Source organism: Carcharhinus amblyrhynchos, chromosome 7 (assembly GCF_965287045.1).
Source record: "Carcharhinus amblyrhynchos chromosome 7, sCarAmb.v2.hapA, whole genome shotgun sequence".
Classification (NCBI taxonomy): Eukaryota; Metazoa; Chordata; class Chondrichthyes; order Carcharhiniformes; family Carcharhinidae; genus Carcharhinus; species Carcharhinus amblyrhynchos.
The window spans coordinates 124,696,225-124,721,669 of record NC_137330.1 but is presented as its reverse complement, the minus strand read 5'-3'; the positions used below and the strand labels follow the sequence as shown (position 1 = coordinate 124,721,669).

The 25,445-nt window shown below is 45.4% G+C and overlaps 1 protein-coding gene across 1 annotated transcript in view; it reads right to left on the bottom strand.

Annotated features, from left to right (window-relative positions):
• abcc10 (ATP-binding cassette, sub-family C (CFTR/MRP), member 10) overlaps nucleotides 1-20,113 on the bottom strand; it is a 185,868-nt gene extending 165,755 nt beyond the window's left edge. Inside the window, exons 1-3 of the mRNA XM_080193456.1 lie at nucleotides 20,102-20,113; nucleotides 13,482-13,561; nucleotides 4,309-4,480 (exon numbers count right to left, since the gene is read on the bottom strand). Of these exons, the coding sequence (XP_080049582.1) occupies nucleotides 4,309-4,480; nucleotides 13,482-13,561; nucleotides 20,102-20,113 (264 nt within the window). The remainder of the gene's footprint in view (nucleotides 1-4,308; nucleotides 4,481-13,481; nucleotides 13,562-20,101) is intronic.
• Between the last annotated feature and the right edge of the window lie 5,332 nt (nucleotides 20,114-25,445).

The window sequence follows — 25,445 nt, the reverse complement described above, 5'->3', positions numbered from 1 at the left end:
AAGCTCTAGGATCAGTCCTGGGGAAGGTGGGACCTGTACGCGGTGAACGGGCTGGACCCGGACAGAGCCGGGATCAGTCCTAGGGAAGGTGGGACCTGTACACGGTGAACGGGCTGGACCCGGACAGAGCCGGGATCAGTCCTGGGGAAGGTGGGACCTGTACGCGGTGAACGGGCTGGACCCGGACAGAGCCGGGATCAGTCCTAGGGAAGGTGGGACCTGTACGCGGTGAACGGGCTGGACCCGGACAGAGCCGGGATCAGTCCTAGGGAAGGTGGGACCTGTACGCGGTGAACGGGCTGGACCCGGACAGAGCCGGGATCAGTCCTAGGGAAGGTGGGACCTGTACACGGTGAACGGGCTGGACCCGGACAGAGCCGGGATCAGTCCTAGGGAAGGTGGGACCTGTACACGGTGAACGGGCTGGACCCGGACAGAGCCGGGATCAGTCCTGGGGAAGGTGGGACCTGTACGCGGTGAACGGGCTGGACCCGGACAGAGCCGGGATCAGTCCTAGGGAAGGTGGGACCTGTACGCGGTGAACGGGCTGGACCCGGACAGAGCCGGGATCAGTCCTGGGGAAGGTGGGACCTGTACACGGTGAACGGGCTGGACCCGGACAGAGCCGGGATCAGTCCTAGGGAAGGTGGGACCTGTACGCGGTGAACGGGCTGGACCCGGACAGAGCCGGGATCAGTCCTAGGGAAGGTGGGACCTGTACGCGGTGAACGGGCTGGACCCGGACAGAGCCGGGATCAGTCCTGGGGAAGGTGGGACCTGTACGCGGTGAACGGGTTGGACCCGGACAGAGCCGGGATCAGTCCTAGGGAAGGTGGGACCTGTACGCGGTGAACGGGCTGGACCCGGACAGAGCCGGGATCAGTCCTAGGGAAGGTGGGACCTGTACGCGGTGAACGGGCTGGACCCGGACAGAGCCGGGATCAGTCCTAGGGAAGGTGGGACCTGTACGCGGTGAACGGGCTGGACCCGGACAGAGCCGGGATCAGTCCTAGGGAAGGTGGGACCTGTACGCGGTGAACGGGCTGGACCCGGACAGAGCCGGGATCAGTCCTAGGGAAGGTGGGACCTGTACGCGGTGAACGGGCTGGACCCGGACAGAGCCGGGATCAGTCCTAGGGAAGGTGGGACCTGTACGCGGTGAACGGGCTGGACCCGGACAGAGCCGGGATCAGTCCTAGGGAAGGTGGGACCTGTACGCGGTGAACGGGCTGGACCCGGACAGAGCCGGGATCAGTCCTAGGGAAGGTGGGACCTGTACGCGGTGAACGGGCTGGACCCGGACAGAGCCGGGATCAGTCCTAGGGAAGGTGGGACCTGTACGCGGTGAACGGGCTGGACCCGGACAGAGCCGGGATCAGTCCTAGGGAAGGTGGGACCTGTACGCGGTGAACGGGCTGGACCCGGACAGAGCCGGGATCAGTCCTAGGGAAGGTGGGACCTGTACGCGGTGAACGGGCTGGACCCGGACAGAGCCGGGATCAGTCCTAGGGAAGGTGGGACCTGTACAAAGTGAGCGGCCGGGATCAGTGTCCTTGCAGGGACTTTTGCAAGTTCTATTGGTGTGGCAGAGGGATGGGGTCCTCGGCATTGGATCAGATAGGTCAGATTCAGATCAGGAAAATGCAGGAGAATATTAGCTGGTGATGTAAATGTAGAGATCGACTTGGATTTACAGGAGAAAGCAAAGTTTAGAAAATATCCAGCAAGGGAACCTGTTGGGTTGAAACTGTATATACTTCAGTGTAAGGAGTATTACAAACAAGGTAGATGAGTTAAGGGCAAGGTAAACACATGGCAGCACAGTGTCATTGCTTTAATGGAAACATGGGCTAAAGAAGGGACAAAATTGACAGGTCAACATCCCTGGATAAAGGGCGGAATTTTACAGCCTCGCTTGTCCTGAAACCGTAAAATCCAGCCCAAGGTCCAAGACCTTCCCATGGTCCTCCTTCACCCGCTGTGTGGTAAAATTCCAGACAGTCAGTTTTCAGATATGATACAGCAGGAGGTAGAAAAGCAGGGGGGGTAGTTTTAGTGTTTAAATCATCAATTCCAATTGTGAGATGGGATGGTATACCAAACAGGTCAACAAACAAGCTTAGAAAAAAGTGGCAGTCACACTACTGGGAATTTACGACAGAGCCCAAACATTGAAAGGGAGTTGGAAGAACAAATACTTTGGCAAATTTCTGCCTGTTAAGAACAAGTGGACAACAACGGTAGGAGACTTTATCCCAATATCAACTGCATTCAAAAAACATAACGGGCACGGAGGGAGAAAAATTCAAACAGTGTGTCCAGGAAATTGTTTTCAACCAATTAGTGACAAAGCTGACGAGAGGAGATGTCATTCTCGACCATGTCTTGGGCAAGAAAGAAGGCCAAGGAGGGAAATGACAGCTGGCGACCACATCGTGGATAGTAATCACCATTCAGTTCGATTCTCATCGAAAAGAGACAGAGATAAAGCAGGAATAAAAGTTTGTAAGGAATGGGAAGAGACTTGGTGAACTAGACAGCACTGCTGGAAGATATGTCAATGGAAAACCAGTGGAAAGCACTAAAAAGCAAGATCCTAAATGTACAAATTAGATACGTCCCTTTCAAAAATAAGAGTGGTACTGCCAAATCTAGATTGGTTATCCAGAGGAATACAGAGAAAGATCAGACAAAAAGAGTGCAATTGACACAAAGAGCTAAACACTGTAGGTAGCCGAGGTGAATGTAGGAAGTGCGCGGGTGAACTAAAAAAGAATGTAAGGAAATCAAAGAGAGCGCATGAAGAAAGATTAGCAAGTAAAGTTAAAGAGAATCCAAAGATGTTTTACCAATATATTAATAGTAAAATGTTAGTTAAGGAAAAAGAGGGAAAAGAGTGATAAGGGAATTGTGGCCAAATTTGATTGATTTTTTTGATGAAGTGAGAAGAAGAGTTGTTGTAGGTAGTGCAGTGGATGACGTGTACATGGATTTAGCAAGGCGTTTGACAAAGTCCTACATGGCAGACAGGAATAGGAAAAGCCCCTGGGATACAAAGTAATGTGGAAAGCTGGATAAAAAGTTGGCTTAGTAATGGGAAACAAAAAGTAATAGTCATGGATGCCCTTATGAAAGGCAAGTTGTTTCAAGTGATGTTCCACAGGGCTCAGTGTTGGGACCTATTGTTTGTGTTATATATTAATGATTTGGACATGAATGTGGAGGGCACAACTGGGAAATTTGCAGATTGGCTGAGTAATAGATAACATAGAGGATAGCTATAATCCCCAAGAAAATATTGATGGGTTGATGAGGTGGGCGATAAGTGGCAGATGAATTTTAATACAGGGAAGTGTGAGGTCATGCATTAAGGGCGTTCAAACAGTTGTAGGGAGCACAGAAGAATTGGGAATATAATAAGAGGGGTAGATAAAGTGAGAGACCTTTGCAGTACAAGCGCACAGGTTCCTAAAGGCAGCAGTTCAAGTAGACAAGGTTGTAAAAAAAGGCACTTGGAATGCTCTCCTTCATTGGCAGAGATATAGAATACAGAAATAAGTATGTTCTCCAAAAGCTAAATGTGAAATTGTCCACTTTGATAGAGGATAAAGAGCATGCTTTAAATGGTGACAGGTTAGGAAGTGCTGCCTTTCCATACCAACCCTATCAGGACCCCTCAGGGGGCCATCATATGTTTCAATTAAGCTGCCTGTTACTGTTCTGAAATCCTGTTGATACAAGCCTAGCATGTCCAACCTTTCGTCATAAAACAACCCTTATATGAGCTATTTCTGCTCCTATGTAAGTATGCATGTACCAGAACAAAGCAGCCAGCCTAAGTGGCACCCCACCCACCACCTCCAACATTTGCCCCCTCCTCCACTAATGGAGAGTAGCAGCAGTGTGTAGCATCTCCAAGATGCACTGCAGCAACTCACCACAGATTCTTCAACAACTTCTTCCAAACCCATGAGCCTGACCATCTGGAATGACAAGGACCGCAAATACATGGGAACATCACCTCCTGAAAGATCCCCTTCAAGACACTCATTTTCCTGACCTGGAAATATATCACCATTGCTTCACTGTCACTGGGTCAAAATCCAGGAACTCGCCCCACCAAAACCCCCAAGAGCACTGTGGGTGTACCTACACCATGTGAACTGCAACAGTTCAAGCAGGCAGTGCCGCCCACATCTGATAAATGAACTTTTAAACATTGAAATCACTCCAATTCCATCAGCAACATGCCCATGTCATTACATTTCAAATTACTCTTTGAATACATTATATATTATTGATTCGTACATTAAGATCCTCTGAAAGTGCACAAGCCTCGATCACTTCTCGATAGTATTTGGCATCATATTTATTTCCAAAAAGTATGTTCTCCCGGATAGTAGTAAACTGAATCCAGGGCTCTTGAGCTGCCAGGCCAAAGCCCTCCTTTTGTGTTGAGACGTATACTTCTCCGGCAAACCTAGAGAAAGCAAGACAAAAACAAAATACAAATAAATTATATTGCTTCAAAAACTCTCATTCAGCTTGTAAACCTGACAAAGTCCTCCTGCTTCCCCCTTTCCTGATAAAGGTTCCCTCAGAGAATGAATCCATAGCAACCTTACTGAAAAGAAAGGGCCAGTGAAGAATTCCAGTCGGGAAAGCAGTGGGGAAAATAATTGGCATCAGTTGCTAATGTCAGACTGAGGCAAAGTTTTTCACACACCAAAATGCTGTCCTGCAGTTTTCAAATGAGAAGTGAAGGTAGGATTGGGTTCAGTTGTGATGCACCTTATGGGTGATAGATGACCTGCCAACACTCCCTGATATGAATGACATTTAAAAATGGATCTTTTACTGAGTTACTGGAGAGTGACAGGATCAGGAAAGTCTACTTCAGTGAAAACCAGCACCTTGTGGGGCACTGCAGGGAAAATTGGTTCAGATTATAAACATTTCTTAAAGGAGTCCATAAGACCAACTATACTGCTTCCATTTCACTGAGATTCACGCAGCTGGAAGAAGTCAATGGATGCCTTTTGCAAAAATTTCTCAATAACACAACATATTCTCATTCCATGGTCAAGAGCTTCAAGTTTCAAGTGCCAACCTGTCCTGGCACCCCCTTCTCCCCCCCATACCAACATTATGGTTAAGAAAGCCCCACCAACGCTTCTACTTTCTCAAAAGACAAAGGAAATTTGGTATGTCAGCTACAACTCTCCAACTTTTACAGATGTACCACAGAAAGCACTCTTTCTGGTTCTATCACAGCTTGGTATGGCTGCTGCTCTGCCCAAGACTGCAAGGAGATACAAAAGGTCGTGAATGTAGCCCAGTCCAACACGCAAACCAGCCTCCCATCCATTGACTCTGTCTACACTTCCCACTGCCTCAGCAAAGCAGCCAGCATAATTAAGGATCCCATGCACCCCGGACATTCTCTCTTTCACCTTCTTCCGTCAGGAAAAAGATACAAAAGTCTGAGGTCACATACCAACCGACTCAAGAACAGCTTCTTCTCTTTCACAAAACCATGTTGACTCTGCCTGATTACCTTGAATTTTGCCCAAGTGCCCTGTTTTGGCATCGCTAATAAAGGTTTCTATCATTTTCTCTTTGACAGATGTTAGATTAACTGGCCTGTAGTTTCCTGCATTCGGTCTCCCTCCCTTTTTAAATAAATATATTTGTTATCTTCTAGTCTGTGGTGCCTTCCCTGAATCTAGGGAATTTTTGAAAACTAAACCAATACATTAATTATCTCATTAGCCACTTTTTTCAAGAACAAAGGACAAAGAAAATTACAACACAGGAACAGGCTCTTTGGCCCTCCAAGCCTGTACCAACAATGCTGCCCATCTTAACTAAAACCCCCTACGCTTCCGGGGACCATATCCCTCTAAACCATCCCATTCATGCACTTGTCAGGATACCTTTTAAAAATCATTACCGTAGACGCTTCCATTACCTCCCCCAGCAATGAGTTCCAGGCACCCACCACTCGCTGTGTAAAAAAGTCAGCCTCGTACATCTCTTTCAAAACTTGTCCCTCACACCTTAAACCTATGTCCCCTAGTAATTGATCCTTCCACCCTGAGAAAAAGCTTCTGTCCATGCCTCTCATAATCGTGTAAATTTCTATCAGGTCACCCCTCAACCTCCGTCGCTCCAGTGAGAACAAACCAAGTTTCTCCAACCTTGGCTCACAGTTAATGCCCTCCATACCAGGCAACATCCTGGAAAATCTTTTCTGGATCCTCTCCAAAGCCTCCACATCCTTCTGATAGTGTGGCAACCAGAATTGAACACTATATTCCAAGTGCAGCCTCACTAAGGTTCTATAAAGCGGCAACATGACTTGCCAATTTTTAAACTCAATACCCTGGCCGATGAAGGCAAGCACGTCGTATGCCTTCTTCACTACCTTCTCCACCTGCATTGCCACTTTCAGTGACCTGTGTACCTGTACACCCAGATCCCTTTGCCTATCAATACTCTTAAGGGTTCTGCCATTAACTGTATATTTCCTATCTGTATTAGACCTTCCAAAATGCATTGCCTCACATTTATCCGGATTAAACTCCATCTGCCATCTCTCTGCAAGTCTCCAACTGATCGATATCCTACTGTATCCTCTGGTCCTCATTGCTATCCACAAGTCCACCAATCTTTGTGTCTTCCGCAAACTAACTTATCAATCCAGTTACATTTTCCTCCAAATCATTTATATAAATTACAAACAGCAAAGGTCCCAGCACTCATCCCTGAGGATCACTTGTCACAGCTCTCTATTCAGAAACACACCGTTCCACTCCTACCCTCCACCTTCTTTGACCGAACCAGTTTTGTATCCACCTTGCCAGCTCACCTCTGATCCCATGTGACTTCACCTTCTGCATTAGTCTGCCATGAGGGACCTTATCAAAGGCCTTACTGAAGTCCATGTAGACAACCCTAATCATCTTGGTCACTTCCTCGAAAAACTCAATCAAGTTCGTGAGACACGACCTCCCTTCACAAAAACCATGTTGTCTCTCACTAATACATCCACTTATTTCCAAGTGGGAATAAATCCTGTCTCGAAGTATCCTCTCCAATAATTTCCCTACCACTGATGTAAGGCTCACCAGCCTGTAATTACCTGGATTACTCTTGCTCCCCTTCTTAAACAAAGGAACAACATTGGCTATTCTCCAATCATAAGAACATAAGAACATAAGAAATAGGAGCAGGAGTAGGCCATCTGGCCCCTCGAGCCTGCCCCGCCATTCAATAAGATCATGGCTGATCTGTCGTGGCTCAGTTCCACTTTCCCGCCCTCTCCCCATAACCCTTAATCCCCTCTCTTATCAAAAACCCATCAACCCGCTTCTTAAAAATATTTAGCGAGGCAGCCTCCACCACTTCAACGGGCAGAGAATTCCAGAGATTCACCACCCTTTGAGTGAAGAAGTTCCTCCTCAACTCCGTTCTGAACCGCCCCCCCTTTATCTTGAGGCTGTGCCCCCTAGTCCTACTGTCTTTTTTGAGCGGGAAGAGTCTTTCCACCTCTATCCTATCCATCCCATTCATCATCTTATACGTCTCAATGAGATCTCCCCTCATTCTTCTAAACTCTAACGAGTACAAGCCTAGTTTATTCAGCCTCTCCTCATAGCTCAACCCCCTCAACTCCGGTATCAGCCTAGTAAACCTCCTCTGCACTCCCTCCAAGGCCAAAATATCCTTGCGCAGGTGCGGCGCCCAAAACTGCACACAGTACTCCAGCTGCGGCCTCACCAGTGCCCTATACAGCTGCAGCAAGACCTCCCTACTTTTATATTCAATCCCCCTCGCTATGAAGGCCAGCATCCCATTCCTCTGGGACCTTCCCTGTAGCCAGTGAGGATATAAAGATTTCTCTCAAGGTCCCAGCAATTTCCTCCCTGGCCTCTCTCAGTATTCTGGGGTATATTCCATCAGGTCCTGGGGACTTGTCTACCTTGATGTTTCTCAAGAACCCCAATACCTCCTCCTTGTTGATCTCAACATGACTCAAACTATCTGCACACCCTTTCCCAGACTCAACATCCAGCAAATCCTTCTTTTTGGTGAATACTGAAGCAAAGTACTCATTTAATACCTCGCCCATTTCCTCTGCCTCCACACACAGATTCCCTCCCTTGTCCTCGAGTAAGCTAACCCTCTCCCTAGCTACCCTTTTGCTCTTTATGTATGTATAAAAAGCCTTGGGATTTTCCTTAATCCTGCTAGCCAATGACTTTTCATGACCCCTTTTAGCCCTCCTTACTTAAGTTTCTTTCTACTTTCCTTGTATTCCACACTTGCTTTGTGTGTTCCCAGCCTCCTAGCCTTGACAAATGCTTCCTCTTTCTCTTCGACTAGACTCACAATAGCTTTCGTTATCCAGGGTTCCCAAAACGTGCCAAACTTATCCTTTATCCTTACAGGAATGTGCCAATCCTGAATTCCTACCAACTTATACTTGAAAGCCTCCCACATGCCAGATGTTGATTTGCCCTCAAACATCTGCCCCCAATCTACATTTTTCTGTTCCTGCCGAATGTTGTTGTAATTAACCTTCTCCCAATTTAGCACCTTCACATGAGGACTGCACTTATCTTTATCCATCAATACTGCAAAGCTTACTGAATTGTGGTCACTGTTCCCAAATTGCTCCCCTACTGAAACATCGACCACCTGGCTGGGCTCATTTCCCAATACCAGGTCCAGTATGGCCCCTTCCCTGGTTCGACTATCGACTTGCTCTTTCAGGAAGCCCTTCTGGATGCTCCTTACAAACTCTGCCCCATCCATGCCCCTAGCACTAAGTGAGTCCCAGTCAATATAGGGGAAGTTAAAATCTCCCACAGCAATCCTGTTACTTTTACACCTTGCCAAAATTTGCCACCATATCTATTCCTCTATCTCCTGCTGGTTGTTGGAAGGCCTACAGTAAATATCCAATGTTGTGACTATACCCTTCCTATTCCTGAGCTCTACCCATATTGCCTCACTGTATGAGCCCATCGAGGTGTCCTCCCTCAGTACAGCTGTGATATTCTCCTTAACCAGTAGTGCAACTCCCCCACCCTTTTACATCCTTTCGGGTCAAATCCATCTATACCCAAGGATTTGTCAGCCCACAGCACCAAAATGTTGTTTAATACCTTTGGACAGATTATTAAATTGAATATAATTTATACAGGTTTAGATATATATATGTGTATTTATTTATTTTCACCATAAAAAACACTTGCTAAACGAAGGACACTGGCCTACAGCAGTTACAGTGCTTCATTTACGTTTAATGGAGACACTCTGAGACAGTGGCAGAGATAAGTCGAGGTTGAAAGCAGATAGCAGTCAGGTGATTGAGCTGGATTTGAGAAAACAGAGTGTTTCGATAGCCATGAGGGATCATCAGCAGATCTCCCTGTGGGATTTACTGAATATCAGTGAGTGGTGACTCGTCCAATGGGGAAGGAATAGCGTGGAGGCTGGTTCCACACAGGCCAGCAGTCAAAGGGTTCAGGACAGATCAGCATTTTGTTGCCGTTGAACCGTGCAGCTATCGCTATAAACAAACGGTGATTAGTTATGGATCAGCATCGGTAAGATTATTTACACAGAGAGACAGCCAAAGTGACACAACAGTCTTAAATTCTCTCATCAAACATCCCTCATCAAAACTGAGCTGTTTACTTTTTACTTGTTTTAAGATCTGAGTGTTTTATTTTCCCTTGTGCGTGTGAGGGAAGATGGGAAGAGGAGTGGGGTTGTGCATTTGTGATTTTTGCAATAGTGTGAGGTAGGGTATATTCAAACATTTTAAATCTTTCTGTTAACAATTTTTGCATCTCAACTGAGTGACTTCTAGCAATAAAATTATAATGTAATTAAAAGTATAATGTAAGGAATCTGGCCAGCTTATTTACTGCACCAAGTTATACAGTTAAGTATATATTGAATTGGAAATAACTGTGTGGCTTAATTCCGCTCCAACTCCATTTTCAGGTTTGCTAATTACACCACCATAGAAGATCAGAGCTCAAACAATGACAAGACAGAGAACAGGAATGAGATCGAGAATCTGGTGAACTGGTATGGCAATAATAATCTCTTCTCCAGTGTCAGAAGAATGAAAGAGATAGCAATTGACTTCAGGAAGCATGCCCCTGTCTACATCAATGGGGATGAAGTTGGAATGGTCGAGAGCTTCAAATTTCTAGGTTTCCAGATCACCAATAACCTGTCTTGGTCCCAATGCCGACACTATAGTTAAGAAAGCTCACTACTTTCTCAGGAGGCTAAGATAAATTCAGCATGATCACTACGACTCTCACCAACTTTTACAGATACATCATAAAAGCATTCTTTCTGGTTGTATCACAGCTTGGTATGGGCTCCTGCTCTGCCCAAGACCACAAGGAACTACAAAAGGTCATGACTGTAGCCCAATCCATCACACAAACCAGCCTCCCATCCATTGACTCCATCTCCACTTCCCACTGCCTGAGCAAAACAGCCAGCATAATTAAGGACCCACACAGCCCAGACATTCTCTCTTCCATTAGGAGGTCACATACCAGCCAACTCAACAACAGCTTCTTCGCTGTTGCTGTCAGACTTCTGAATGGACCTATTCTATAGAACGGAGTTGAGGAGGAACTTCTTCACTCAAAGGGTGGTGAATCTCTGGAATTCTCTGCCCGTTGAAGTGGTGGAGGTTGCCTCGCTAAATATTTTTAAGACGTGGGTTGATGGGTTTTTGATAAGCGAGGGGATTAAGGGTTATGGGGAGAGGGCGGGAATGTGGAACTGAGCCACGACAGATCAGCCATGATCTTATTGAATGGCGGGGCAGGCTCGAGGGGCTAGATGGCCTACTCCTGCTCCTATTTCTTATGTTCTTATTAATTTGATCTTTCTCTGCACCCTGGGATCCTTCGACTAAATCCTAATACATGTGACAATAATAAATCAAATCAAACCATCATCTCCTTTTTAAATTCAAACAATATAAGACAAAGAGAAAAGTCAATTCACTCCGCATAACTTAGCTATAACAGCAGAAAAGATTAATCCAGCTTTTTGCGGACAGGATTCCTGGGCCATCTCCCACACTGTTGGGTAGATGACAATAGAATATCTTGACTAGAACAATTTGGCTTGGGGCACAGCTTTTTCTGGAACACATTTTCAGTCAGAATGTTCTTGAGGTCTATGGCCTTTAATGCTTTCAGCCATTCCTTGACATCATGTGGAATGAATCAAATTGGCTGATGATTGGCAGGAGTCATAGAACTGCCATGGTACTGAAGGAGGCCATTTGGTCCATTGTGTCTGTACTGACTCTCCAACACAGCACCCTACCTAGACCCCATCCCAGTCCCACATGACAGACTAGTACAAAAACTAAAATTACACGAGATTCAGGGTGGGCTGGCTAGATGGGTACATAACTGGCTTGGTTATAGAAGACAGAGAGTCATGGTGGAAGGGTGTTTTTCACAATAGGGATCTGTAGCTAGTGGTGTTCCGCAAGGATCAGTGCTGGGACCTCTGTCTGTAGTATATATAAATGATCTGGAGGAAAATGTGGGTGGTCTGCTTAGTAAGTTTGCAGATGACATGAAGATTGGTGGAGTTGCTGAACGTGACGGTGATTGTCAGAGGGTACAACAGGATTTAGATTGGAGGCCTGGGCAAGGAATTTAATCTGGATAAACTCGAGCTATGCATTTTGGAGGATCAAATTTAGGTGCGAATTATGTTATAAATGGTGGAACCCATAGGAACATGAACATACAGAGGGATCTGGGCGTGCAGGTCCACAATTCCCTAAAAGTGGCAACACAGGTGGCCAAGGTGATTAAGAAGACACATGCCATGCTTGCCTTCATCAGCCGGGGCATTGAGTACAAGAGTTAGCACATCATGTTGCAGCTATATTAAACCTTGGTTATGCCGCATTTGGAGCATTGTGCGCAGTTCGGGTCCCCACACCACCAGAAGGATGTGCAAGCTTTGAAGAGAGTGCAAAGAAGGATCACCAGGTCAGATCTCAAGGGTGTTGGCTATGAGGAGAGGTTGAATAAATTAGGATTGTTTTCACTGGAAAAACGGAAGCTGTGTGGAGACCTGATAGAGGTCTACAAAATTATGAGAGATATAGGCAGGGTGCATAGTCAGTGGCTTTTTCCTAGGGTGAAAGTGTCAATCACAGGGGGGCACAGGTTCAAGGTGAGAGGGGGAAGTTTAAAGTCGATATGCAGGGGAAGATTTTTAAGCAGAGAGTGCTGGGTTCCTGGAACATAGTGCAAGAGGTGGTGCAGGAAGCAGGCACTTTAGCAACATTTAAGAGGCATCTGGATGTGTATATGAATAGGGAGGGAAGGTAGAGATATGGACCAAGGGAAGAAGGTTTTTTTAGTTTAGTTAAGAGCATCATGATCGGCACAGGGTTGGAGGTCTTAAGGTCCAGTTCCTGTCCTTTGCTCTTTATCCCAGCAACCCCGCGCATCCAGCTCACTAATCCCCCTAACCCCGCGCATCCAGCTCACTAATCCCCCTAACCCCGCGCATCCAGCTCACTAATCCCCCTAACCCCGCGCATCCAGCTCACTAATCCCCCTAACCCCGCGCATCCAGCTCACTAATCCCCCTAACCCCGCGCATCCAGCTCACTAATCCCCCTAACCCCGCGCATCCAGCTCACTAATCCCCCTCACCCCGCGCATCCTGCTCACTAATCCCCCTAACCCCGCGCATCCAGCTCACTAATCCCCCTAACCCCGCGCATCCAGCTCACTAATCCCCCTAACCCCGCGCATCCAGCTCACTAATCCCCCTAACCCCGCGCATCCAGCTCACTAATCCCCCTAACCCCGCGCATCCAGCTCACTAATCCCCCTAACCCCGCGCATCCAGCTCACTAATCCCCCTAACCCCGCGCATCCAGCTCACTAATCCCCCTAACCCCGCGCATCCAGCTCACTAATCCCCCTAACCCCGCGCATCCAGCTCACTAATCCCCCTCACCCCGCGCATCCTGCTCACTAATCCCCCTAAGCTTCACATCTTGGGACAATATGGAGTCATTTAGCAATTACCCTAACCAGCACAGCTTTGGACTGTGGGAAGAGTGCAGAGCATCAGGAGGAAGCCCACGCAGCCAAGGGGAGAATGTGCAGACTCCATACAGACAGTAATACAAGCCGGGAATTGAACCCAGGTCCCTGGCGTTGTGAGGCAACAGTGTTAACCATAAACATTTGTCACTTCTGGTTGAAAATTATTGCAAACGCTTCAGCTTTGTCTTCTGCTCTGACATGCTTGAGCTCCTTCATTATTCAGGATGAGGATATCATCAGATGGGAAAAGATTGGGTAAATGCACATGTGACAGGGCTAAGTCAATACAATTGGTCAACAAATTGTTTCCTTGCTACAATCAATGTATTTTTCTAAAGTTACCTGTTGAGTTCCCCCAATATCGCTGCTAATAACGAGCTCTTGCCAGAGCCAACCTTTCCAACAACTCCGATCAGGTCCCCCTACAGATCAAATGAAACAGAAATCTGTCAGTTTGAGGACTGTATCCACTTAACATAATTCCAGAACAGAAGTGAAACAGCTAGGCAGAAGATGTAACGTTCTTGACTGGATCACAAACAACAGCAAATCAAAGCTTTGGTTCCTGATCTCTGCTGAGATGGCAGCAGCACACAACAGCAAAGGAAATGGTTGGAAATATCAGTAAGTTTCTCTCCTGGAAACTGTGATGTTCTCTTTAGTAAAACAGCCTGTGCTTCCCGGCCTGGCCAACTGCACCATAAAGAATACCATCACACAAGGGCTGTACCTCAGGTAGAAGAGGAAAATAGAAAGAATTCCAAATATGCTGCTCAACAGCTGAATGATGGGGAATGAATGAAAAACATTGTGTTTAGTCCTGCTGCCTCACAGCACAGGGACCCCAGTTCTATTCCCGGCCTGGGTCACTGTCTGTGCGGAGTCTGCACACTCTCGCTGTGTCTACATGGGTTTCCTCCAGGTGCTCCGGTTTCCTCCCACAGTCTGAAAGATATCCTGGTTCGGCGCTGGAGTGTGGCAACTAGGGGAATTTCATAGTAAGTTCATTGCAGCATTAATGTGAGCCTTACTTGTGACTAACAAATAAACTTTAAATTCTATTTATATCTGATATTTTGCATTTTGCAGTTGAAAGCACCGATCGAAACCAATCCTTACAGAAGAAGGTCAGTGCCTGCACTGCTTGCAGTATCTGTGACCCTGTGAGTAACAGTGAGATAGGTCTTTTCATATGAGCAGTAGCAAACCTGGCCTTTTACAGATCAACACCAAACACATCATTTTTGCCAAAACACATCGTTTATCAAAACTCAGAACACTGAAGAACTGTTGCATCTGTGCCTACAATTTTAAACCTGTCACTGGTGATTGTAGAGTGACTTGTCAAAGCAAACAGCTTCTCCCTCCTCCAGCTTAGACGTTTGAGTGTCTCTATTAGAGATGGTGGTGACAACAGGCACATTTGCAACATTTAAGACATTTGTGTCATCTGCAAACTTAGTAATAAGACCCTCTACATTTTCCTCTAGATCATTTATACATACTACAAACAACAGAGATCCCAGCACTGATCCTTGCAGACCACTAGCTAGTGATCTCCATTCTGAAAAACAACCTTCCATCGCTACTCTCTGTCTCCTATAGCCAAGGTGTGGAGATGCCGGCGTTGGACTGGGGTAAACACAGTAAGAAGTCTCACAACATCAGGTTAAAGTCCGACAGGTTTACTTGGTAGCAAAAGCCACTAACTTTCAGAACACTGCTCCTTCGTCAGTTAAGTGGGATTCTGTTCTCAAACAGGGCATATAAATTGAGTTTATGTCTTTATATGTCCTGTTTGTGAACTGAACTCCCACTTTATCTGATGAAGGAGCAGTGTTCCGAAAGCTATTGGCTTTCACTACCAAATAAACCTGTTGGACTTGAACCTGATGTTGTGAGACTTCTTCCTATAGCCAAGCCAATTCTGTATCCATCAAACCAGCCCACCTCTAATCCTATGTGATTTTAGTTTCCATTCCAGTCTGCCATGTGCACCCTTGTCAAATGCCTTACTAAACTCCATCCACAGGCCTTCCCTCATTCATTATCACCACTTCAAATAACACAATCATGTTGGTGAGACATGGCATTCCACAGACATTCCCCTGTCACTATCTCATCCATTTTCTTCCAAATGTGCATATATCCTTCCCTCAGTATCTTCTCCAAAACCAGGGTACATGAATAGGAAGGGAACAGAGGGATATGGATCAGGTAAGGGCAGAGATTTGTACTTTAATTTGGGCATTATGTTGGCACAGGTTTGGAGGGCCAAAGGGTCTGTTCCTGTGCTGTACTTCTCTCTGTTACCATGTTTCTTGGAACAGTACGTAGTGGAACCAACTGGGGACAAAGCTATCTTAGATCCAATATTATGTAATGAAGCAGAGTTATTTAGTAAAGTGACAGTGCAAGATCCACTGGAAAGAGCATTCAAAATTAAGTGAATTCAACGTTGTTAGAAATGACATATTCCAACCACAAGCAAAAATCTCAAATTCACATTGGTGAGGTTCCAGAGGACTGGAGAATAGTCAATGTGTTCCTTTGTTTAAGAAAAGAAACAAAGATAATCCAGGTAATTACAGGCTAATAACTCTGACACCCGAGGAATTATAGACCAGTGAGCCTTACTCCTGTTGTGGGCAAAGTTTTGGAAAGAATTATAAGGGATAGGATTTATAATCATCTAGAGGGAAATAAATTGATTAGGGATAGCCAACATGGTTTTGTGAAGGGTAGGTAGTGCCTCACAAACCTTATCGAGTTTTTTGAAAAGGTGACCAAAGAGGTGGATAAGGGTAAGGCAGTTGACGTGGTGTATATGGATTTTAGCAAAGCATTTGATAAGGCTCCCCATGGAAGGCTATTGCGGAAAATGCACATGCATGGGATTGAGGGTGATTTAGTAGTTTGGATCAGGAATTGGCTAGCTGATAGAAGACAGAGGTGGTGGTTGTTGGGAAGTATTCAACCTGGAGTGCAGTTACTAGTGGTGTACCTCAGGGATCTGTTTTGGGGCCACTGCTGTTTGTCATTTTTATAAATGACCTAGATGAGGGTGTTGAAGGATGGATTAGTAAATTTGCTGACGACACCAAAGTCGGAGGAGTTGTAGATAGTGAGGATGGATGTTACAGTTTGCAGAGGGACATAGATAAGCTGCAGAGCTGGGCCAAGAGGTGGCAGATGGAGTTTAGTACGGAAAAGCATGAGGTGATTCACTTTGGTAAGAGTAACAGAAGTACATAATATAGGGCTAACAGAAGGACTCTTAGTAGTGTTGATGAGCAGAGAGATCTCGGGGTACATGTGCATAGCTCCCTGAAAGTTGGCACCCAGGTTGATAAGGTTGTTAAGAAGGCGTATGGTGTGTTAGCTTTTATTGGTAGAGGGATTGAATTTTGGAGCCGTGAGGTCATGTTACAACTGTACAAACCTCTGGTACGGCCGCACTTGGAGTATTGCGTACAGTTCTGGTCGCCGCATTATAAGAAAGATGTGGAGGCATTGGAAAGGGTGCAGAGGAGGTTTACCAGGATGTTGCCTGGTATGGTGGGAAGGTCTTATGAGGAAAGGCTGAGGGACTTGAAGCTATTTTCATTAGAGAGAAGGTTACGAGGTGACCTAATTGAGGCATACAAGATGATCAAAGGGTGGACAGTGAGAGTCTTATTCCTCGGATGGTGATGGCTAACATGAGGGCACATAGCTTTAAATTAAGGGGTGGTAATTATAGGACGGATGTCAGAGGTAGGTTCTTTACTCAGAGGGTAGTAAGGGCATGGAATGCCCTCCTGCAGCAGTTGTGGACTCGCCAACTTTAAGGGCATTCAGATGGTCAATGGATAGGCATATGGATAACATTGGAATAGTTTAGGTTAGAGGGACATTAGATTGGTTCCACTGGTTGGCACAACATCGAGGGCCGAAGGGCCTGTACTGCGCTGTAATGTTCTATGGTCTATCAGAGATGGAGAAGGTTCTGAGAGACAGGATTTATTGGCATTTGGAACCAAATGAACTTGTTAGTGTTAGGCACCATAGTTTTGTCTGGGGAGGTCATGTTTCTGAGGAGGTGACAAGAATAATTCACGAGGAAAATGCAGTGGATGTTGTACATGGACTTTAGTAAAGCATTTGACAAGGTCCCTCCTGGCAGGCGGGTACAAAAGGTAAAGTCTGATGGGATACAGAGTATGCTGGCTAGATGGATACAGAACTGGCTTGGTCAGGGAAGTCAGGGAATAGCAGTGGAAGGGTGCTTTTCAGAATGGAGATCAGTGCTGGGATCTTTCTGTTCGTTATATCAATGATCTGGAGAAAAATGTTGGTGGTCTGATTAGTAAGTTTGTGGATGACACAAAAATTGGCAGAGTGGCAGATAGTGATGAGGATTTTCAAAGGATACAGCAGAATATTGATTGCAGACTTGGGCAGAGAAATGGCAGATGGAATTTAATCCAGGCAAATGCAAGGTGTGCATTTTGGAAGATCAAATTCAGCAGGGAAGATGATGTTCTTGAGTCGGTTGGTACATGACCTCAGATTTTTTCCTGACAGAAGAAGGTGGAAGAGAGTATGTTAGGGGTGTATGAGGTCCCTAATTACATTGGCTGTTTTTCCAAGGCAGCAGGAACTGTAGACAGAGTCAATGGATGGGAGGCTGGTTTATGTCATGGACTGGGCTTTATTCAAGACCCTTTGTAGTTTCTTGCAGTCTTGGGCAGAGCAGGAGCCATACCAAGCTGTGATACAACCAGAAAGAGTCCTTCCAAGGTGCATCTGTAAATATTGGTGAGAAAATAGAGGCATAGTGTGTGTGGAGGGACTAGGATACATTGTTGGTGATCTGGACGATGGTGTCATCAGTAAATCAAGTTAGAGGGGAATTTGGCCACACAGTCATAGGTGGAAAAGGGATATCGTAGGGGGCTGAGAACACAGCCTTGTGGGGCACCAGTGTTGAGGATGATCATGAAGAAGGTGTTGTTGCCTGTCCTTACTGATTGCGTCCTGTGGGTTAGGAAGTCTAGGATCTAGTCACAGAGGGAGGAGCCGAATCCTAGGCCATAGAGTTTGGAGATGTATTTTGTAGGTATAGTGGGATTGAAAGCTGAGCTGTAAGTCATAACTAAGAGTCTGACATAGGTGTCTTTGTTATCCAGGTGTTCCAGGGTTGAGTGTAGGCCCAGGGAGATGGTGTCTGCTGTGGACCTGCTACAGTGATAGGTGAACTGTGGTGGATCCATGCAATCTGTTAGGCTGCAATTGATTTGTGCCATGACTAACCTTTCAAAGCACAGTGGGCAGCACTGCTGTATCACAGCTCCAGGGATGTGGGTTCAATTCCCAGTTTGGGTCACTGTCTGTGGAGTTTATACATTCTCCCTGTGTCATGGCTTCCACCAGGTGCTCCAGTTTCCTCCCACAGTCCAAAGATGTGTGGATTCGATAGATTGGTTATGTTAAATTGCCCCTTAGTGTATTCGAATGATTAGCGAGTTAAATAGATGGGATTATGGGGATAGGGCCTGGGTGGGATTGTTGTCAGTGCAGACACGATGGGCTGAATGGCCTCCTGTCGGATTCTGTGATTTCTATGACGAAATTGGATGTCAGAGCTGCTGCCTGGCCTTTTTTTTGCTACAGGGATGATGGTCGTTTTTTGTTGCAGATAGGGACCTCAGATTGGTATGAAGAGAGGTTAAAGATGTTTGTGAATACCTTGCTGTTCTGAGCAGGATGTGAGTGCTTGTCCAGGTACCCCACCCAGACCAGTCACTCTCCAGGGGTTGGCTTTCACAAAGGCAGATCTGATGTCTGTGATGGTGATTTTGGATACTGGTTCTGCTGAGACTTCTGGGATGGAAGGCACGCTCTAGCTGACCTTTTGCTCAAAATGGGCACAGACTACATTGAGCTCATCGATGAGAGGTGCATTGGTGCTGGCACTTTTACCTGCCTTCCTCTTGTAGGCTGTTACGTGTTGCAGACCTTGCCATAGATGACTAGCCTGGGACCCTAGCCTGGCCTAGTACTGTCTTCTGGCATCTTTGATGAATCTTCTTCGATCATATCTAGATTTAATGTACAGGTCAGTGTCATCTGACTTGAACGCCTCAGACCTGGACTTCAGCATGCAGTGCTGAAGTTCATCCATGGTTTCCGGTTGGGGAACACACAGACTTGCTTCTTTGGCACATAGTCTTCTACACACTGAGAACATAGAACATTACAGCGCAGAACAGGCCCTTCGGCCCACGATGTTGCACCGACCAGTTAAAAAACAATGACCCTCTAACCTAAACCAATCCCTTTTCGTCCATAAACCTATCCACGGATCTCTTAAACACCCCCAAACTAGGCGCATTTACAACTGCAGCAGGCAGGGCATTCCAATCCCTCACCACCCTCTGGGTAAAGAACCAACCCCTGACATCCGTCCTATAACTACCCCCCCTTAATTTAAAGCCATGCCCCCTCGTGCTAGCTTTCTCCATCTGAGGAAAAAGGCTATCACTATCCACCCTATCTAAACCTCTAATCATCTTATATGTTTCAATAAGATCCCCTCTTAGCTGCCTTCTTTCCAGCAAAAACAACCCCAAATCCCTCAGTCTCTCCTCATAGGGCCTTCCCTCCATACCAGGCAACATCCTGGTAAACCTCCTCTGCACCCTCTCCAAAGCCTCCACATCCTTCCTATAATGTGGGGACCAGAACTGCATACAGTACTCCAAGTGCGGCCGCACCAGAGTTGTGTACAGTTGCAACATAACGCTGCGACTCCTAAATTCAATCCCCCTACCAATAAACGCCAAGACACCGTATGCCTTCTTAACAACCTTATCTACTTGATTCCCAACTTTCAGGGATCTATGTACACACACACCTAGATCCCTCTGTTCATCAACACTATTCAGAGTCCTCCCGTTAGCCCTATACTCGACACTTACTAATGAAGTCATGGTGTATTTGTTCAGGCTAGTCGCAGAGTTTTTAAATACTGACTAGTCCACTGACTTGAAACAGTCCTGTAGGGAATCATCACATAGCTTGCATGACTTTCTTTAACAGATTCTTCCACTTCAGTTTTTGCTTGTAAGCCGGGAGCAGCAGCACAGCCTTGTGGTCTGATTTGCCAAAGTGTGGACAGTGATAGGGCAGTAGGCGTGTTTAATATTTATTTCTAGGATGTTTCTCCTCTGCTGGAACAGGAAACATGTTGGTGGTAGAATGCAGAGCTTGGGCTGATTGAAGTCCCCGGCAATGTTGAACAAGGCCTCAGGATGTTTTGTCTCAAGGCTATTTGTGATGGTGTATATTTTGTCCAGTGCAGTCTTCATATCCACTTGGGATGGGATAACAGAGGTGAACTCCCACAGAAGGTAGAAGGAGCAACATTTCAGCATCAGGTACTCCAGGTCCAGGGAGCAGAAACTCAGCAGTGTTGCTATGTTTGGGCACCACGAGGTGTTGATTAGGAAACAGACTCATCTCCCCCCCCACCTTGCCTGAGGCTACTCAATGGTTCATCTGTTGGATTGAGAAGCCCCTGGTTGGAGGACACAGCTCAGTGAAGCAGGAGTGAGCCCACGTCTCCATGAAACAGAACATACAGCAGTCTCTCAATTTCCTTTTTAAAGTGAGCCTGGCTTTAAGTTTGGCTAGCTTGAACATTTGCCAGGAATAAGCTGGGGAGGGGGGGCCTTGGGACAGTGCTGTTTCACTCTCGCCTGCAGGCCTGCATGTTTCCTTTGCTTCCTAAAGTGACCATGGTGCCCTCCCAGCTAGTCCCAATTGCCCATGTTTGGCCCATATCCCTCTAATCCTTTCCCATCCATGTACTTATCCAAATGCTTTTTAAATATTGCTATTGTACCTGCCTCAACTGCTTTCTCTGACAGCTCATTCATTTACACATCACCCCCTGTATGAAGAAGTTGCCCTTCAGGTTTCTTTTAAATCTTTTTCCTCTCATCTTAAATCTTTGCCCTCGAGTTTGCAATTCCCCTTCCCTGGGAAAATGACTGTGCGTTCATTCTATCTATACTCCTCATTCTCCTACATTCCAAGGAATTAAGTCCAAGCCTGGCCAACCTCTCCCTATGTCATGATGTGGAGATGCCAGCGTTGGACTGGGTTAAACACAGTAGTGGCTTTTGCTACCAAATAAACCTTTTGGACTTTAACTTGGTGTTGTGAGACTTCTTACTATGTTAACCTCTCCCTATAACATAAGCCCACAAGTCCTGGCAACAGCTTCATAAATCTTCTTTGCACTCTTCCCAGTTTATTCATTTCTGTTCAATGACAGGGTGACCAAAACTATACACAATGCTCCAAGTGACGCCTTACCAATGACTTATGCAACTGTAATAAAATGTCCCGACTAAAGGCCAGCATGCCAAATGCCTTCTTCACCACTCTGTCTACCTATGACACCAGTTTCAATGAACTATATACAGTGAAACCCCGGGTTTACACACCCCGATTTAGCACAAATTCAGATATAACGCAATGAACCACTGGACCCTCTTTTTTGCTCTTTCCAGAGAACTGAAAAGTTTTTGGTGAGTTAAATTTGTGTTTCCTTATATCAAAATGGAACTAACTGTGAGAAAAAGGAACACACAATCACTTTTTTAAGAAATCAACTGTAGTTGTTTTGTTTGTTGAAAGGGACTAAGATCTGATAGATCTCAGGAAATTGATGGCTGTAGGATTACAAAGAGGTAGGTACAGAGATAGTGAATATGCCAGCTATGATTTTTCCAAAATTCTTCGATTCAGGAACAGTCTCACTTGATTGGCAGATGCCAAATGTTACAACACTTCTCAAGAAAGGAGAGAAAGTGAAAACAATGAACTACAGACCACACAAAGTTGTTGGGGAAATGCTAGAATTTATTATTAAGGAAATCTTAATAATGTACTTAGAAAAGCATTGTATAATTCGAACAAGTCAACATGGTTTTATGAAAGGGAAATCATGTTTGACAAATTTATTCAGAGTTATTTCCAGATGTAATGAGCAAGGTAGATAAAATGGAGCTAGTGGATGTCTCATACCTGGTTTTCCAAAAACCATTCAATTAAAGATGCTAAGGTTCGGTGGATTGGCCATGTACAATTGCCCCTTAGTATCCAAATAGCTGTCGGTTAGGTGGATTAGCCATTGTAAATTTGCAGGGTTACAATGATGATGGTTTGGTGGGCCTAGGTAAGACAGTCTTTGGGAGAGTTGATGCAGACTCACTGGGTTACATAAGAACTGGCCCCTTCTTATGGTGGGCCTACTCCACCATTCAATTAGATCATGGCTAATCTTCTCGTGGACTCAGCTCCGCTTACCTGCCTGCTCACCATAACCCTTAATTCCTTTATTGTTCAAAAATTTATCTATCCTTGCCTTAAAAACATTCAATGAGGTAGCCTCAACTGCTTCATTGGGCAGGGAATTCCACAGATTCACAAACCTTTGTGTGAAAAAGTTCCTCCTCAACTCAATCTTAAATCTGCTTCCCCTTATTTTGAAGCTATGCCCCCTAGTTCTAGTTTCACTCACCAATGGAAACAACTTCCCTGCTTCTATCTTATCTATTCCCTTCATAATCTATATGTTTCTATAGGATCTCCCCTCATTCTTCCGAACTCCAATGAGTATAGCCCCAGTCTACTCAGTCTCTCCTCATAAGCCAACTCTCAACTCTGGAACCTAGTGAATCTCCTCTGCACCCCCTCCAGTGTCAGTACATCCTTTCTCAAGTAAGGAGACCAAAACTGTACACAGTATTCCAGGTGTAGCCTCAGCAGCACCTTATACAGCAGCAACATAACCTCACTGTTTTTAAACTCCATCCCTCTCACAACGAAGGACAAAATTCCATTTGCCTTCATAATTACTGCTGCACTTCAAAGCAACTCCTTGAGGTTCCTGCACAAGGACACCCAGGTCCCTCTGCACAGCAGCATGCTGCAATTTTTTACCATTTAAATAATAGTCCACTTTGCTGTTATTCCAATCAAAATGGATGACCTCACATTTACCAACATTGTACTCCTCTGGCAGACCCTCGCCCACTCACTAAGACTATCTCTATCCCTTTGCAGACTTTCAGCTTCGTCTGCTTTGCCACCCATCTTAGTGTCATCTGCGAATTTTGTCACTACACTTGGTCCCCAACTCCATATCATCTATCTAAATCGTAAACACTTGCAGTCCCAACACTGATCCCTGAGGCACACCACTAGTCACTGATCACCAGCCAGAAAAACAACCATTTACCCTCACTCTTTGCTTTCTGTTAGTTAACCAATCCTCTATCCATGCTAATACATTACCTGTAACACTGTGCACCTTTTATCTTAGCAGCAGCCTTTGGTGGATGGATAGGATAGAGGTGGAGAGACTCTTCCTGCTCAAAAAAGACAGTAGGACTAGGGGGCACAGCCTCAAGATAAAAGGGGGGTGGTTTAGAACGGAGTTGAGGAGGAACTTCTTCACTCAAAGGGTGGTGAATCTCTGGAATTCTCTGCCCGTTGAAGTGGTGGAGGCTGCCTCGCTAAATATTTTTAAGACGCGGGTTGATGGGTTTTTGATAAGAGAGGGGATTAAGGGTTATGGGGAGAGGGCGGGAATGTGGAACTGAGCCACGACAGATCAGCCATGATCTTATTGAATGGCAGGGCAGGCTCGAAGGGCTAGTTGGCCCACTCCTGCTCCTATTTCTTATGTTCTTATGTTCTTATCTTGTCAAATGTCTTCTGGAAATCCAGATACACCACATCCACAGGTTCCCCATTGTCCACTGCACATGTAATGTTCTCAAAGAATTCCACAAACATGACCGGCCCTTCATGAACCCATGCTGTGTCTTACCAATGGGACAATTTATATCCAGATGTCTCGCTATTTCTTCCTTGATGATAGATTCAAGCATTTTCCCTACTACAGAAGTTAAGCTAACTGGCCTATAGTTACCCGCATGGGGTGCATGGCTTCCTTCTGCACTGTCGGAATTCTACGGTGTCACATAAAAGCGGAAAGTGTGGGAGAGTGAATCTGAGGAATGTCAGATCAGCTGTGATCTGATTAAATAGCAGGGCAGGCTCGAGGGGCCAAATGGCCCACTCCTGTTCCCATTTCTTGTGGTCTTATGATAATGGTACAAGTAGAGGTAAATAATTTCCATTTAATGATGGTCTCTATTTGCAATAACCACTTATTCTTACCTTCTAAGCTTGACTTGGCATTTGCCTTTTGGATGGAAAGGGAACTTGAATACTTTACGGATCTGTTTGTAAATGGGGTTTTTGCCAGTTTTAACAAGCTTGCAATCAAATTTAATTTGCTGCAATCTAATCTTTACTGCTATTTTGAGATCTGTAGTATTGTTCATTTTCATTATTCATCCTTCCCTCAACTACCTCCAAGCACATTATTGGGAGGGATTTTATCATTACCTCAAACTCACGGAGATTCTATTTCCAGATTGTATGATCTCACACTGTACTCTGGACCTTTGCCTCTCCACAAGATAAGAAATGATTGGGAAGCAGAGCATGGGCTTGACTTCAAGGATGACTGGCGGGAAGAGGCTCTTTTTCAAGTCAACTCCACATCCTTCTGTATTTGGTTAAGCTTAATTCAGTTTTAAGTTTTGCATTGAATTGACTTCACCAAAGCCAGAATTAGCAAGTTTTTTTCCAACACAAGTAACGAAGGTTAGATCATACCCACTTGTTCTGGTCATGCCAAGGCTGCCTGGTTTCCAATCATCCTTCTTTGATATTCCAAATATTGACTTGGAACCTTGTCCTTTGTGGTCCCACCTGAACTGACTAGTTTCACTCACATGAAGGTGAATGTTTGCTTCATTCATGGTCTGCCAGCAGATTCTATTAAAATAGAGGGCCCCAAGCCATCCAGTGCCGTAACTTAGTTAGAAGACTCAATGGGCAGGATTTTACAGCCTCGCTTCGCTCAAAACAGTAAAATCTTGCCCGAGGTTAATAGACCTTTCCATGCTCCGCTCTTTGTCCGCTCCAATTCCCATGGCAGGTAAGACGGTAAAATTCCAGCCAATCCCTTTTTTACATTTGGAGAGGGTTCAGTAGACCATAAGAGGATCAACTGAGAAATATTTTTGTAGATGGCAGCTTTTTGTTTCTTCCTTTAAATAATTAATTAATATTAACGAGCACACGTTTTTCCTCTTTTGTAGTTTTGTTTATTGGTTTGTTTGCTGAAGGGGAAGGGGACTTTTTCATCGTATTGTATCGTACTTTGCTTGTTCT